This window comes from Leptopilina heterotoma, unplaced genomic scaffold (assembly GCF_015476425.1).
Source record: "Leptopilina heterotoma isolate Lh14 unplaced genomic scaffold, ASM1547642v1 Lhet_78, whole genome shotgun sequence".
Taxonomy (NCBI): Eukaryota; Metazoa; Arthropoda; class Insecta; order Hymenoptera; family Figitidae; genus Leptopilina; species Leptopilina heterotoma.
The window spans coordinates 168,763-186,430 of NW_025111179.1; the positions used below are offsets into that span (position 1 = coordinate 168,763).

At 30.4% G+C, this 17,668-nt stretch overlaps 1 protein-coding gene across 1 annotated transcript in view; it reads right to left on the reverse strand.

Annotated features, from left to right (window-relative positions):
* The window catches only part of LOC122510969 (dystrobrevin beta), a 61,775-nt gene that overhangs the window by 7,719 nt on the left and 36,388 nt on the right, over nt 1–17,668 (reverse strand). The window contains exons 13-15 of the mRNA XM_043625935.1: nt 11,457–11,622; nt 11,102–11,379; nt 1,179–1,324 (exon numbers count right to left, since the gene is read on the reverse strand). Coding sequence (XP_043481870.1) covers nt 1,179–1,324; nt 11,102–11,379; nt 11,457–11,622 — 590 coding nt within the window. The remainder of the gene's footprint in view (nt 1–1,178; nt 1,325–11,101; nt 11,380–11,456; nt 11,623–17,668) is intronic.

Consider the following 17,668-nt stretch of genomic DNA (forward strand, 5'->3'; position numbering starts at 1 on the left):
TGCAAAGAATTTTATTAATTTTGAAAATAATTGAATTCTTGTGACAAATATTGTTATTTATAAAAATAATTGAATTTTGCAATGAATTTTATTGAAATTCCTGAAAATAATTGAATTGTGTCGAATAAGAATTTTGCAATTCATTTATAAAGATAATTGAAATGTTGATGACCATTTTTTTCAGATTTTTAGAAAATAATTGAATTTCTGCGAAGAATTTTATTAATTTTGAAAATAATTGAATTCCTGTGATGAGTATTGTTATTTATGAAAATAATTGAATTTTACAATGAATTTTAAAAAAATTCCTGAGAATATAATTGTATTTAGGCGTTGAATTTTGCTATTTGTAAAAATAATTGAAATGTTGACGAGAATTTAAAAAATTTTTAAAATAATTGAATTTTTAGAAAGAATTTTAATATATTTATTAAGATAATTGAATTCTTTCAAAGAATTGAGTTAAATTTTTCTAAATTGAAACTAGTTTCAACAGAATTGAAATTAAAATTTAAAAAAAAAATTTGTCGGAATTATAATTATTTTTAGATGTAATTTTTAGATCCTGAATGCCATATTTGAGAATTAAGCACTAATAATGAAATTACGAATGATACATCATGCTCGTGATGAGTTGGAACGATTGAAACATGATAAAAAAATGGTAATGATATGTCTTTAGAAACATAATTTTGATAAGAATGATAATGACCTCTGAATGAGAAAATTTTCCTTTACCATCATCGAAATGAGAAACAAAAAATTAAATATGCTCCTATCGTTGCTACTCTAAAACGATTCGTATCATGTGAATCCCAAAAATTTCTAATTTGCTAGAAATCTTTGAGATTCACACACCTAAAACTATAAATGAAACACTCATTAAGTACTCTCACCTGCCGTTCGCGCTCGCAACTGCGTAAATAAAATAAATAAAAAAATAAAGAAAGAAAGAAAATTTTTTAAAAAAGTGAACCATGCCATCGATTTTATTTCTTTTTTCTAATCGATCGCATGGTCATAATAAATATATTTCCGCGACAAACTGCATTTCATCAGAAAGGAAAAAAGAAGAAAAAAAATTAATATATATTTAAAAATTAAAATTCAGCATTCACATCGGAGAAAATATAAATATTAGTGAGATAAAGCCGCTGATCTGACACTTTTTGACGTACCTGAATTTAATTCCCTGACGAGAGTCGACATTGCATTAGTAACGCTGTCGGCAGCTACCAACAAATCATTCCTTAAGGATCTTCCCAAGCTATTGTTCCCACTGCTCGATCCACTTCCGGGCAAACTGTTTGTCCTGAACGCAGACCTGACATCGAAAATCTCTATTTTCTTGGCGCAAAGCAAAAATAACTTTCAGCACAATCAGAACATAAAATAAAGGAAAAAAACCAAAAATTTCGTTCAGCATGCACTTTCTTTGTTTTTTTTATTACAAGCTCAAAAATAAAAATATTTTATCCATAAATCTCTACTGTACACATGACTAAAACAAGCGCACATTATAAGCTGTACACATTTTTTTTTAAATGTATAAATGTCGTCTCATTTCTATATACTTTTATTTCACACAAAAAATCATTCTCTTTTTCGCGCATTCTTTAAATACTTGTTTTTTTTCGTAATGCGGATTTTTCCGCGCTTAGGTGTCGATTTTTACTTATATTTTGTACTAAGATTGACTTGTCGTGAAATATCGAATTTTTAATACACATGAAATAAAATTCCCATTAAATAAGCTGGTGTAGTGGCAAAAAATGGAAATTTTAATTCTTGTCACTGTAATACCATGCTGAATGAATTTACAAATACAGACAAATTATTATTCATATTTATATATATATATAATTACAATTAAATCGTATAATCATTTCGATTTATATTTATTTCAAATTGTAACATTCTACAAAGTGATAAGATCACTTTTTTTGTTTGAAATGTGTTAAAAATAATGGACGGAATGTAAAGTTAAGTAAATTGGTCTAATTTTAAAAATATCAACTTAATTATATGAAAAAAATGCGAAATATAACTTAAGGGGGCTACACCACTTGTAACTTTCGAAAAATCAAATTTTTTTCAATTTTTTAAAATTGTCTTCAAAAGACTTATAGACACCCATCATCTAAAATTTTCATTTTTTAAATTGAAGCTCTGGACATCTAGTTTTAGGGACTAAACAAGATTTTTAAAAAAAATTTCATGATTTTTTAAAAATAAATTAAAAATAAGAATAAAAAATAAATTTAAAAATTAAAAATAAATTAGAAATTAAAAAATAAAAATAAATTAAAAAATAATTTAAAATATAAAAGAAGGCCTTTTTTCAAATTGCAACTGCTGTAACCCCCCCCCCCCCTTCCCCCCTCTTAAGATGAATAATTAGGGATAAAATAATCAGGAGTTGTTTATAATCAAAAGTAAATGAAACATTCTATTTGTATTTTTATGTGATTTTTAGTGCTTTTAATAATATACCTAAATTTAAGAAGTTGGGAGAAATCAGGATTTTTCAAAAATAGATTTATATTTTATTGCCCTTTCTGAAAGAATACATCGAAAATATTCTCTGAAAATTAATATAGTCAAATTTTCTTACTTAAGGCTATGTCCAAGTTGTGAAATGTAAACAAACCAAAAGGTTACTACACCAGCACTAAAATCGCAATTTTGCGACAGCCAATTCTCCCACAAAAAATAACATTTTTACACTTTCTTTACGAAAATGGAAAATTAGAGTATCAAAGTTTCCAAAAAAATCATTTTTGAATATAAGCAATAAAAAGCAATTAGTAAAATAACTAATTGAAATGAGCTGTAAAATGGCATTTTTGACGCGTCGCGAAAAATAAACTGTTTGAGTATATCAACCGCACTGACGATGAAGAAGTCTCATGTCAGCGATTGGACCTTCAACATGTGGAAAGGGAAATTTTTCCCTTTCCTCCTTGAAATTACAAGAGAAAGGGTAAAAACTTCTTCATCGTCCGTGCGGTTGATATAGTCAAACAGTTTAATTTTTCGCGACGTGAACTCTGTTGCTCGCTGCGCGTGCGCAGACCGTACCAAGGTCGCAATGACATTGCCATGCAAAAAGGCACATTTTTTTTTGACTGAATCTCAGTGGTTTTCTCATTTTTTTCAGCTATGCAAGGTGTAGTTACCAAATTCGATACTTTAGTTCGCCATTTCCATAAAGAAAATATGAATTTATATTTATTTACGGAAATGGGAACGGCGAAAAAATGCTTCACTATTCGGTCTATAATGAAGCATTTTTTCGCTGTTCCCATTTGCGTAAATAAATATAAATTCACATTTTCTTTATGGAAATGGCGAACTAAAGTATCGAATTTGGTAACTACACCTTGCATAGCTGAAAAAATGAGAAAACCACTGAGTATCATTCAAAACCAAAACTAAGAATGCATTGACAGCACCATGCGAAAATGCACATTTTGTTTTCTACTGAAACTTAGTTATTTTCTCATTTTTTTCAGCTATGCAAGGTGTAGTTACCAAATTTGATACTTTAGTTCGCCATTTCCATAAAGAAAATGTGAATTTATATTTATTTACGCAAATGGGAACAGCGAAAAAATGCCCTATTATAGACCGAATAGTGAAGCATTTTTTCGCGGTTCCCATTTGCGTAAATAAATATAAATTCACATTTTCTTTATGGAAATGGCGAACTAAAGTATCGAATTGGGTAACTAAACTTTGAATAACTGAAAAAATGAGAAAACCACTGAGATTCAGTCAAAAAAAAAATGTGCCTTTTTGCATGGCAATGTCATTGCGACCTTGGTACGGTCTGCGCACGCGCAGCGAGCAACAGAGTTCACGTCGCGAAAAATTAAACTGTTTGACTATATCAACCGCACGGACGATGAAGAAGTTTTTACCCTTTCTCTTGTAATTTCAAGGAGGAAAGGGAAAAATTTCCCTTTCCACATGTTGAAGGTCCAATCGCTGACATGAGACTTCTTCATCGTCAGTGCGGTTGATATACTCAAACAGTTTATTTTTCGCGACGCGTCAAAAATGCCATTTTACAGCTCATTTCAATTAGTTATTTTACTAATTGCTTTTTATTGCTTATATTCAAAAATGATTTTTTTGGAAACTTTGATACTCTAATTTTCCATTTTCGTAAAGAAAGTGTAAAAATGTTATTTTTTGTGGGAGAATTGGCTGTCGCAAAATTGCGTTTTTAGTGCTGGTGTAGTAACCTTTTAGTTTGTTTACATTTCACAACTTGTACATAGCCTTAATTGGCTTTAGATAATTCAGTAAAAATTTGTGCTTTAAAAGTATTTCTTTTTGAAATTTAATAAAAATTCTTCACTTTTTTAAAAAAATATAATTTTTCTAACAGATTTTCAGTAAAGAAAAAAATTGAATTCTTTAGTGAAATTTTTTTGAAAATAATTGAATTTTTCCAATGAATTTTCCTATTTATAAATGTATAATTGAATTGTTTTTAAGAATTTATTAAAATTTTCAGAAAATAATTAAATTTTTTTGAAAAATGTTATTAAAAATTAAAAATAATTGAATTTTTGCAAAGAATTTTACAATTTATATATATAATTGAATTTTTTTTGAAGAATTTATTAAAATTTATGAAAACAATTGAATTTTTGCAAATATTTTATAACGAATTAAGAAAAAAATAGAATTCTTCGTGAAATATTTTTGAATATAATTAAATTTTCCTAATTATAAATATAATTGAATTGTTTTGAAGGATTTATTAAAATTATAGAAAATAATTGAATTTTTTCGAAAAATATTATTAAAATTTTTTAAAAACTTGAATTTTTCCATTGTATTAAAAATAATTAAATTTTTGCAATGAATTTTCCTATTTATAAATATAATTGAATTGTTTCGAAAGATTTATTAAAATTTTAGAAAATAATTGAATTTTTGCAAATAATTTTACTATTTATAAATATAATTGAATTATTTTGAAAAATTTAATAAAATTTTAGAAGATAATTGAATTTTTCGAACAATATTATTAGAAATTATAAAAAAAAATTGAATTCTTTAATGAAATGTTATTAAAATTGTATTAAAAAAAATTTAATTTTTGCAAAGAATTTTACTATTTAAAAATATAATTGAATTTTTTGAAGAATTTATTAAAACTTTCGATAATAATTAAATTATATTGAAATTTTTTATAACGAATTAAAAAAAAATTGAATTCTCTAATGAAATTGTTTTGAATATAATTGAATTTTCCTATTTATAAATATAATTCAATTTTTTTAAAGCATTTATTAAAATTTTAGAAAATAATTGAATATGTTTGAAAAATATTATTAAAAATTAAAAAAAATTAAATTTTTGCAATGAATTTTACTATTTATAAATATAATTGAATTTTTTTTGAAGAATTTATTAAAATCTTTAAATAATAATTGAATTCTATTGAGATTTTTTATAACGAATTAAGAAAAAATTGAATTCTCTCGTAAAATTGTTTTGAATGTAATTGAATTTTTGCAAAGAATGTTATTATTTATATAAATAAAATTGAATTGTTCGAAGTTTTAGAAAATAATTGAATTTTTGCAATGATTTTATAATGAATTAAGAAAAAAATTGAATTATTTCGTATTTATTTGAATATAATTGAATTTTTGCAAAGAATTTTAATATTTATAAATAAAATTGAATCGTTTCGAAGGATTTATTGAAATTTTCAAAAATAATTCAATTTTTTCGAAAGTTATTATTAAAATTTTTTTAAAAATCCAATTCTTTCTTGAAATGTTATTAAAATTGTATTAGAAATAATTGAATTTTCGCAGAAAATTTTACTATTTATAAAAAATACAATTGAATTGTTCGAAGGCTTTATTTTGAAATTTTATAAAATAATTGAATTTTTCCAAAGATTTGATATAGAATTAAGAAAAAAATTGAATTCTTTCGGGTCAATTTGTTGAAAATAATTGAATTTTTACAAAGATTTTACTATTTAAAAAAATAATTGAATTTTTGCAAGTAATTTTATTATTTGTAAATGAAATTGAATTTCAAAATTTTAGAAAATAATTAAATTTTTGCCATGATTTTATAATGAATAAATGAAATTGAATTGTTCGAAGGATTTATTAAAATTTTAGAAAATAATTGAATTTTTGCAAGTAATTTTACTATTTGTAAATAAAATTGAATTGTTCGAACGATTTATTTTGAAATTTTATAAAATAGTTGAATTTTTCCAAAGAATTTATATGGAATTAAGGAAAAATTGAATTTTGTTAAAATTTAGAAAATAATTTTATTCGTTTTTGAACTTTTATTAAAACTGTGTTTAAAAATAATTGAATTTTTGCAAAAATTTTACTATTTATAAAAATAATTGAATTCTTCCGAAAAATGTTATTACTTATGAAAATAATTGAATTCTTGCGAAGAATTTTATTAACATTGTTGAAATTTATCAACAAGAATAATTGATTAGTAAATTAGTTAATAATTGAATTTTTAAAAGTTTGAATCTGAAATTTTTTTAAAAATTCATAGGTATTTGAAAATAAAAAATTTTGTAATTTACATAATAATAAGAAATTGAATTATAAAAAAATTAACAGATCATAAAAAATTTATTGAAAATATTCATTCTTCCAAGCTCCTGTCTACTCCTAATCCCTTTAAAGCGCATCTTTTCATTTTGCAATTAATTTACATAAATTACTTTGACATAAAAAATTTGTAAATTATAAATAATAATTTCATTCTTTTTAGATTTTTGCAACTATGCAAAATATAAATTATAACTAAAATTAAATAAAATGTTCATGTTTTAAAATGTGTACAATTTGCAATATTCTCGAAATGATATTGACTTATTACAATAATATACTTTCATTAGCGATAAAATTAACAAATAAAAATAATTAAAAACCATTGCTTCAACTTAAATATTACAAAAAGCAAAGATTGTCTCTTTGCTTCGAAACATACAATAAAGAAATTTTTTTTATATCCACCGAATGAAATATATAATCGAATAAATTACAAAAAGTAATATTAATAATAAAAATAATAGTTACAACGAAAATGAATTGAGCAAATTTCGAAATCAATAGATAATAAAACTATAATAAAAATTTGAAATTTAACAAAAACATTTTTCTTCGCTAAGTTTCGATATAAGCGAAAGCTGAAAATTTTTTTCTTCCAATAAGAGAGTATATTTAACAGAGCTACTCTTAAAAGAAAAAGAAAGTTTTTTTTTAAAATAATATAATTGAATATTTCGTAATGTTAAATTAAATTAAAATTGGTTAAACGTATTTTTTAAATTCTTATATACATTTTCTTAAATATTTTTAAAAAATTCTCTTTAAATATCTTTTTTATATTCTTTTTAAAATTCTGTTTTTAATTCTTTTTAAAATTCTTTTCTTAATTCTTTTTAAAATTCTTTTTTTAATTCTATTTTTATTTTTTTTTAAATCCCTTTCAAAATTATTTGTAAAATAGTTTAAAAATAACTTTTGTAAATTACTTTAAGACGTTAGAGGCCTTAAGATAAATAAGTTGTTAACAAGCGCAAGATTTGGAGAAGCGGCCCCCCACCACTTGGACGCAATTTTATTTTTAGATTCTACTCCCTTCCTTCAGGGCAGACCGCTTCTCCTATTCATGCGTGCTCGCTGATCTCTCATTTATTAAAAACCTTCTGGATTAGAAATTACCACCTTATAAAATTACTAAATTACTTGATAAAAATAATTAACATTACTTCTGAAAACGCTTTTTCTATTATTCTTTTTTCAATGTAACTGCGCAAATAAAAAGTACTAAAATAATAAGTGTCGAAAAATAATAAAAGTTGTTGATGTTTTTCATTTAAAAATAATTACTCGACGGTGATAAAGCAGCACACAACGATTACAATGTGAAAAATTACTATAAGCATTTTCGTCATGCTGTTTTTTTTCTATAAATTTGTGTTTTTATCAAAGAAATCATGCTCATTTTTTGTGAATATAATCGACGAATTGTCACATTGGTCAAAAGTCATAATAAAAATTTTGAAAGTGTGAAAGTAATTTTTACGATTATATTCTAATTTTTAATAATTATTTTAAGAATCTCTAGAATACTAAAAATGTAGTACTTTTCGGATTATAAAATTCTAGGATTTTTAGGAAAAAATAGGTAAAGAAATTCTATCTAGATGGTACATTATTTTTGATAATGTATTCTTAAAATGAATTTTTGATTTTAAAAATATTCCTATATAGTGTGATGGACTGTGGTTATTATTGATAAAGTTATCATATAGAAAGGGGACTCTAAAACTTTAGGTTTTACATGAAACCAAAATTGTGAAAAAATCAGTTTGCAGTATTAGATTCCTCATTACTTAGTTTTTTTAAAAAAAATTCAAGCTTCGCACTCGACCACAAAAAAAAACTCGTTTTAGACACGTCAAAAAACTGACAAAAATTTCATTCCATATTTTATATTTTTCTCACTTTTTCTTAATTTTCATCAACAAGGAAATTTAGTATTTATAAAAAAAGTCAAATTGTTTCGAAGAAATTAATAAAATTTTAGGAAATAATTGGATTTTATGGAAATATTTGAAAATATTATATATTATATAATATATATATATATTATATATATTATATATTATATATATATATATATAATATTATATATTATATATATTATATATATATAATATTATATATTATATATATTATATATATATTATATTATATATATATATATATTATATTATATATTTATTTGAAAATATTTGAATTCTGACGAGGAATTCAATTAAAATTGTTTTGAAAATAATTAAATTCATGCAAAAAGTTTTACTATTCATAAAAATAATTAAATTGAAATTTTATAACGAATTAAGAAAAAAATTTAATTCTCTCGTGAAATTTTATTGAAAATAATTGAATTTTTGCAAAGATTTTACTAAAATAATTGATTTGTTTAGAAGGATTTATTAAAATTTTAGAAAATAATTAAATAATTGAAGAAGTCTTGCGAACGATTTTATTAGAATTTTTTTTAAAGAATTGAATTTCTAAGAAGAAATTTATTACTTTTAAAAATAATTGAATTCTTCTGATGAAAATTTAACTAAATTGTATTTAAAATAATTGATTTCTTTCCAACAATTTTATTAAAATATTTAAAAATAATTGAATTCTTCCAAAGTATTTAAAAAAAACAATTTTTTTAAATAATTGATTTTTTCGAGGAATAGAAATTAAATTTTTAAGAATAATGACATTTTTTAAGCAATTCCTGTGAAATTGTATTAAAAATAATTGGAATCCTGCTATGAATTTTATTATTTATGAAAATAATTGAATAATGCAAAGAATTTCATTAAAGTTTTCAAAAAGAATTGAATTCCTGAGAATAATTTTATTATTTTTTGAAAATAATTGAATTATTGCGAAAAATATTATTAAAATGTTTAAAAAGAATTGAATTTCTGTGAAAAATTTGGTTATTTTTGAAAATAATTGAATTCCTAAAAAAAATTTTATTATTTATGAAAATAATTGAATTCTTGCGAACGATTTTATTGGAATTTTTTTTAAAGAATTGAATTTCCAAGAAGAAATTTATTACTTTTAAAAATAATTGAATTCTTCTGATGAATATTGCTATTTATGTATAAATAATTGAATTCTAGGGAAGAATTTTATTAAAATTGTATTTCTTTAATGTATTAAATTTCTTTCGAACATTATTTTATTAAAATATTGGAAAATAATTGAATTCCTGTGAAAAAATATAATATTTTTGTAAAATAATATAATTGAAATTTTCAATTAATTAATTTAAAATAGAATTAAAAGTAATTGAAATTCTTTGGTGAATTTTATTATTTATGAAAATAATTGAATTTTTGCTTAGAATTTTATTAAAAATTTGTTTAAAAAATGGAATTTCCATGAAAAATGTTATTATTAGTGAAAGTAATTGAAATTATTGTGAAGAATTGTATGAAAATTTTGTTAAATAATTCGAATTTTTTTTTTGAAAATGCTATTCTAAAATAATTGAATTCCTGTGGCAATTTTATTATTTATGAAAATAATTGAATTTTGAATGTTGTATTAATTTTTTTTTAAATAATTGAATTATTTTGCGAAATTTTATGAAAATACTAAATATTCAAAATAATTGAATTTCGAATATTTTTTTTAAATAATTGAATCGTTTTAAAGAATTTAATTATAATTTTTGAGAATAGTTTTTTGATTTCTAGTATTAGGGAATTTAAAGTAATGGAAATTCTAAGAAAAAAACAGAACTAGTAGCTTTTAGTGACTGAAATTTAAAAAAGTAACCAAATAGTAGCATAATGTAAAAAAGTAGTTATCACCACTTAACATATGGTTCATTTTTTCTAAATATTTTTGCTTTTCTAAAATTACTCAATTAAATTACCTTTAATCGGCATTAGCAATAAAAAGAATTTGGTTCTTATTTAAAAATTCTTTGGTTAACTTAATGTTTTTTGCAATAATTCTTTCAGTATCAGAAATATATTTCGGTTGTTTTATTTAATTAGAACTTAAGGTTAAAACTTTATGTCTAATTTCTTCTCTAAATTCTTTGGGAATAATTATGCCATTCTCTAGATCTTTTACAATATTAAAAATGTGCGAATTCTTTGAAGTTACAAAGGTCGTTGGCAACATTAAAATTTTTAATTGAAATGAACCAGCACTACACAATTTTTGGCAATATTTTTCAAAAACCTAAAGTGTATAGCTAAATATCTTTCGAAATAAAATTTTTTAAATTTTAGTGACCTGCACAAAAAATAAGTACAATATTTAGAGTCCTTTCACACTAATTAGCTTCCGAAGACTTTGTTTGGAAAATAGAGATAAATGGGTAAAGACTTTTGACCAAATGTGTTTCTAAATATTGATGAAATGAAACAGCTCGTATCTACTTGCTAAGCATTCGTCCCTCCCCTTTTTTTTAAATTTGACTATTATTATATGTATGTCTTTATCTCAGTTCGCAATACAATTTCCTTCACATGCCCTCCTACCTTACATCTCCTCCAACACAAGAGAGACTATCCGGTATAGGATTCTGTACCGTTCCTAGTATTGCGTTTCCAGACATATTGGCTACTGACGTTGTGGGCACTGGACTTTGGTAGCTTTGGGACATGGTGTGTTGATTCTGATGCTGCAGTGTCGAGAGTGGTCCACCAGGTGTTGGTGGTGCTGATCTGCTGCTGGGAATTGCACCCGGCGGTAGTGGCGGGGACTTTGTACTTCTCGGTGAACTATTTGGTGTTGATCTCGGCGACGCTTGGTGATTCTAAAAAGAAATTTAGTCTTACAATGAATTATAAATAAAATTATAAAATAAAAATTATAAATAAATTGATAACAAACCTTTAGCATTTTCATTAAGCCCTCGAGTTGTACCATAAGTTGCCGCCTGGAATCTTGAAGGGTTGCCAGATGACTTTCCAATTCGTCTTTTCTTTGTCTAAGAGCCCTTAATTCGGACATCAAAGCGGGATTTTCCAATCCAGCTGCCTCGATCTCTTGTTGTCTCCTGAGAAAGGAAATCCATCGTTACTCTGATTGTCAGTCAAGAATAGAAAAATAAACAACAAATTTCCAATTCCCAGATTTTATCAAAAATAAAGTCTACTTTCGGGACACAAAAATTTAATTCTGTTTTTCCCTGACTTTTCCCTCATTTTCAAACAAAATTTTCACTTTTTTCCTGACCATAAAAAATATTCTGATTCACTTCAAAAATTATTAGATACTCAAAAAAACATTCTATTACATTTGCTTACGAATTTCTTAAATTGAAAAATTATTCAAAAACATTTCATTTTTAAATAAATTTTTAATTATTAGTTTTTCGTGGGAATTAAGATTTTCAAAATTTCAAATTCAAACCTTTTGAAATTCAACAATATGTAAGAATATTTTTATAAAACATGAACTGATTAATGTTGATGACCGAGTGATAAAATCATTATTTTATATTATAAAAATATTGTTATTGTAACTTCTTCAAAATTATTTTCATAATTTCAATTCAATTATTATTTTCTACAATTTTTAAATAAAATTCCTCTTTAAATCAATTATTTTTAATAATTTTTGAAAAAACTTTTTCTTTGAGAATTTTTAAATCCATTTGTTTAAAATTGAATTGTACGTGAAATTACAATTATTCGAAAATTCTTCAATTCAATTATACGCATTGGAAAATAGAAACTTTAAAAAGGTAATTTAAAAAAATTTCGATTAAATTTATTGAAAAAAATTAATTCCATAGAATTTTTAATTAAAAGTATGAAAAATTCAAATTTTCAAAGATTTTAATTTGAAACCTTCACAAAATTTAATTATTTCTAAAAATTGCAATTATTAGTAACTTCTCCAAAATTCAATAATTATTAACTAAAACTTTAAGTGAAATTAATTTTTAAATCAAATTTTATTAGAAAATTCTACGAGAATCCAATTATTCAAATACAAACATAGATAATTTATTGAATAATTGAATGTTTCTTGGAATTAAATTCTTATACATAATTTCATCAATAAATTTTTAAATAATTGAATTCTTTCGACGAATTTTAATAAAATTTTTAAGAATAATTGCATTTTTCGATGAATTTAATTAAAATTCTATTAAAAATAATTGAAACTAAGATTTATTATCCCTCCCTAGGGGTTTCAAGACCTTGCCGTTGGTGGGAGGTGCACGAGGGGCTTTTACCCAGTGGGAGGCTACTTCTCGATATCTCTCGTGGGGACTGAGGGGGCGAACCCTTCAAAATGGGTCGGCCGCTACAGAAACCAAATCTTCTGTGTTTCGCTGGGCAGTGTCTCAGGGCACGGGGATTTAGAGGGATATCGAGAGAGACGGGATGGACAGAGGCTTAACCGCGGGTCCATTCTGAAGACTTCCTACTGGTGGAAGTCTGACCAAGAAGAAACCCTTCCATGGTTACGTTGGCTGTGCCATGGCGATTGAGGCGCGAGTCTCTGCCACCCAATCCGTGATGAACTCGTGTCCATGGATGAATGATACTAGGGTTAACAAATCCGTCGGGTCCTTCCGTGGTGGGGGGTTGGACGGGGGACGACCATCGCTGGGCATTACTTAGCTCTCGTAAAGTTCGGGAACGGTTGTGTTACAGGAGGGGCCCGTCCTCTGGGCGACCCGTCACCGTGGGGGGTCTCGAATGGAGGTATCTTAAACGAGACTCCGAGATACCGGGCGAACTCTCGGATGAATTTAGCCTTATCCTTGAATTAGAGGCTCTTCAAGGATGGACCTTTTATTTCCTCTTTTCTCGTGGGACCAAAAATGGATACTACTAATACAAATAATGAAAGCAGAAACGTCGAACATGCGAACACTGTAGAGCCCTCTTTGGGGGATCGCAATGCTGGTATGGGGACTACGCTTGGAGCAGGGGTAGGGACCACAAGGGACCAAACCTTGCAACAAGTGGATAGGGTGCAGCAACACTTGGGTAACCTTGACCTTGAGGGCAAGAGACTAAGTGGGGCTGCAAAAAGGAAGAAAAGGCGGGAGCAAGCTCGGGGCTCTTTGAGAACCGAACCGCATACCGCTGGCCCTTCTCGGAACACTACTGGAGAGGGGGGGAGGGCGTCGGGGTCCGGGCCGGGGAAAAGACGGCAGGACTCGGAGGAGGCTTCCCCTACCAATAGAATGCCGTCAAAGAAGTTAAGGGGCCCACAAGGGGGAACCTTATCGTTTGCGGAAATTACTAGATCGTCATTAGCCGGGGCGATCGTGGCGGAAGGCTATCCTAGGGTCCAGATGACGTTGGCTAATCTGGACCAATTAAGGGTAGCAATTCATGAGGAGATTGGGGGGGACGAAGTCGGACCCTATCCTCATTTCGGAGAAGTTCGCCTCACTAGGGGAGCGATCCTAGTAGAGTGCCTGGACTCAGAATCTAGGGAATGGCTAAATAGTCGTATACCTAGGTTCGGTCAGGCGTTAGGGGGCCTTGCCATCAAGGTGGCTGATCCGGCTGAGCTGATCAAGCTGGTAAGGGTTGTGGCGTGGGTACCCGGTCCTAGGGTGAACCAGGCTTCAATCCTTAAAAACCTCGGGAGACAAAATACCGGGGTGGATACATCCGCGTGGAGGGTGTATTCGGGAGGCGAGGGGAGAGCGGACCAAGCTGCGGCTGTGGGCTGGACTCTCGCGCTAGGAGTACCAGAGAGCGACATTGAAGCTCTCCAAGCCCGGCAGTTGAAACTGTGTTTTGGGCTAGGTCAAATCACTCTAAGAGTGGCGAGGCATGGTACGGACACAGCTGCTGGGCAGGGTACCCAGGGGGGGGAAGCGACTGAGGAGACCGTGAACCAGCCTTAAAATGGCTGCTTCCGGGATTCATTGTACGCAGATTAATTTGCATCATTGTAAGGGCGCTTCGGCGATTTTAGCCAAGAGCTTGACAAAGATGCAGACAGCTTTAGCCTTTATTCAAGAACCTTGGGTTTTCAAGGGGAGAATTAGAGGTCTGAACGGCTGTGGAGAGCTGGTTAGTTTACCACAGGAACCAGTTCCAAGGGCGTGTCTGATCTATAAAGGTCTAGACGCTTTCCCGCTTTTGGAATTAACTACTAGGGACTTAGCTGTAGTTAAAGCTAAGTATCTAGAAAAGAACGGAAATAAAAGGGAGGTGGTAATAGCGTCCGCTTACTTTCCGGGAATAGGGGATGAACCTGCACCACCAAGAGAGGTGGAGAGGTTGGTAGATTACTGCCAAAGGCGAGGGCTTCCTTTGTTAATAGGGTGTGATGCTAATGCGCACCATGTTGTTTGGGGTAGCACAGACATTAATGACAGAGGCAGAAGACTTTTGGATTTTCTGTTAGATACAGATTTAGATATTTTAAATCAGGGTAATGAGCCGACTTTTGTTACTGTCAACAGAAAAGAGGTGTTGGATATTACGATCTGTTCCAAGTCTTTAGGTGATGGCGTGAGGGACTGGAGGGTGTCTGATGAAGATTCCCTCTCGGACCACAGGCTTATTACGTTCAGGTTGGAATCGAAGGATCGGGAACAGGAGTGGGGACGTAATCCTAGGAGTACCGACTGGGCTTCATATAGTGAGGACCTCAGGGCCTCCATGGCGTGCTTCCCCACTTCTTATGGGACGAAGGAGGAGTTGGAACTTGCAGCGGAATATCTGCGAGATTCTATTATTTGTTCCTTTGAAAGGAACTGTGTAGTTAAGAAAATGGGCTTCAATGGGGGTGGCAAGTGGTGGACCCCCAGTTTGGAGGAACATAGGAAAATTGTAAGAAAGCTTTTTAATAAAGCTAAGAAACGTAAGCAACAGCGAGCTTGGGATGAATATCATACCGCTCGCGATTCTTACAAGAAAGAAGTAGAGAGGGCAAGGGGTGTCAGCTGGAGAACTTTTTGCGAGGGAATCGAGAGGGTACCAGAAGCTTCAAGACTTCATAAAGTACTAGCTCGAGACCCAATGGCAAAATTAACTACTATTAAGCTGCCTAATGGGCAGTATGCCCAGGATAAAAGGGAGTGTCTAAAGCACTTGATGGAGGTAAACTTCCCGGACTTTAGAGAAGGTTTGGAGAACAGCCATGGCATAGGACCAGGTAGGAACCGAGGATATCGGGAACACTGGAAACTAGCAGCCAGGGTTGTAACTTTGGAGGGGATTGATTGGGCAATAAGCACTTTCAAACCATTTAAGGCCTCAGGGGGGGACGGTATATATCCGGTTCTTTTGCAAAAGGGATTGGATTGTATTAGAGTACCCCTATGTAAGATTATGAGAGCATGTATAGCTCTTGGTTATACACCGGAATCTTGGAAAAAGACGAGGGTTGTGTTTATTCCGAAGGCCGGTCGGTCAGGGTATACTGCGGCGAAGGACTTCAGGCCAATCAGCCTAACCTCCTTTATTTTAAAGGCGTTAGAGAAACTGGTGGATAATTTTATTAGACAGGAATGTCTTAGAGATTTTCCCCTTCATCAGGGACAGCATGCGTATAGAGCAGGCTTCTCAGTAGAAACAGCCCTCCATTCAGCAGTAGGCAGAATAGAGGGACAAATTAGCAGTGGGGGCTATGCGGTTGGTACCTTTCTTGATATCGAAGGTGCCTTCCCTAACACCTCTAGTAAAGCTATCTGTAGGGCAGCCAGGATGCGGGGTGTGCCCGAGCCGCTGGTTAAGTGGATCGACAGCATGCTTCGCGAAAGGGCCCTGGAAGCGGAGTATGGTGAGGCTAAGGTAACAGGCCTGGTCTCAAAAGGGTGCCCACAGGGTGGAGTCCTTTCTCCTTTACTGTGGTGCTTGGTGGCAGATGAGTTAATTAGAAACCTCAATAGCCAGGGTTATTATACGCAAAGTTATGCGGATGATTTCCTTATAATTATAAGAGGGCAAGCAATCGAGACCCTCTTAGAACTTACGGAACGTGCACTTAAGATTGTGAGGGAGTGGTGCAATCTGACTGGACTTTCCGTAAACCCAGAGAAAACGAACATAGTAGTTTTCACAAGGAAATATAAGGTACCGAGTTTGAAGAAACCGATATTTTATGGTAAAGAGATTTCTTTTTCTGAATCGGCTAAGTATCTAGGAGTAATCCTGGATAAAAAGCTGGTTTGGAAGGAACATTTCGAATATCAGTATAGCAGGTTTTGTACCGCGTTCTGGGCGTGTAGAAGGGCGATAGGGTCATCCTGGGGACTAAGGCCTAATATGGTCAACTGGCTCTATCAGATGATCTTAAAACCAAGGTTTCTTCACGCGGTGGTTGTCTGGTGGTCTAGGACTCAACTGATAACGGTTAAAGAGAAACTAGGCCAACTGCAGGCAATGATTTTCAGGGGTATTACGGGGGCAATGAGAACCACGCCAACAGTTGCGTTGGGATTCATGCTTGCCGAGGTACCTCTGCATATTGCCGCGGTGAAAAAGGCGGCTCTTACTATGAGCAGGTTAACTGCGCAGGGAAGGTGGAGGGCTGGTGGTATACACACCAAGCTCCCACGCTCAATTCTATCAATACCAGAATTAAGTATGGTGCAAGATAGAATGATCAAGAGGGTGAAATTTAAACCCCGCTTTAAGATCATTACACCTTCCAGAATGGACTGGAAGAAAGGTTTTCCACTTGGGGACGAAGTCTGGTACACAGACGGCTCCAAGATGGATTGCGGTGCAGGCTTCGGAATTTATCGAAAAACTGGCTGCATTAAAGTAGCTGAGTCATTAGGACAACATGCCACGGTTTGGCAGGCAGAGGTCTGTGCGATTTTAACTTGTGCCCAAACATCCATCCGAAATGGAACAAAGGGCAAGAGGATTAGTATTTGTGTGGATAGTCAAGCGGCCTTAGGGGCTCTGAAAAATCCCACAATAGAATCAAAACTCGTCTGGGAATGCCGTAGCGTACTAGATGAGTTGGGTTCAGCAAATAGACTCTCATTGATTTGGGTACCGGGTCACTCGGGAATCAAGGGTAATGAAAGAGTAGACGTCTTGGCGAAAACAGGTTCCGAGACGAAATTTATAGGTCCTGAACCAGCACTGGCAATAATGCCATGC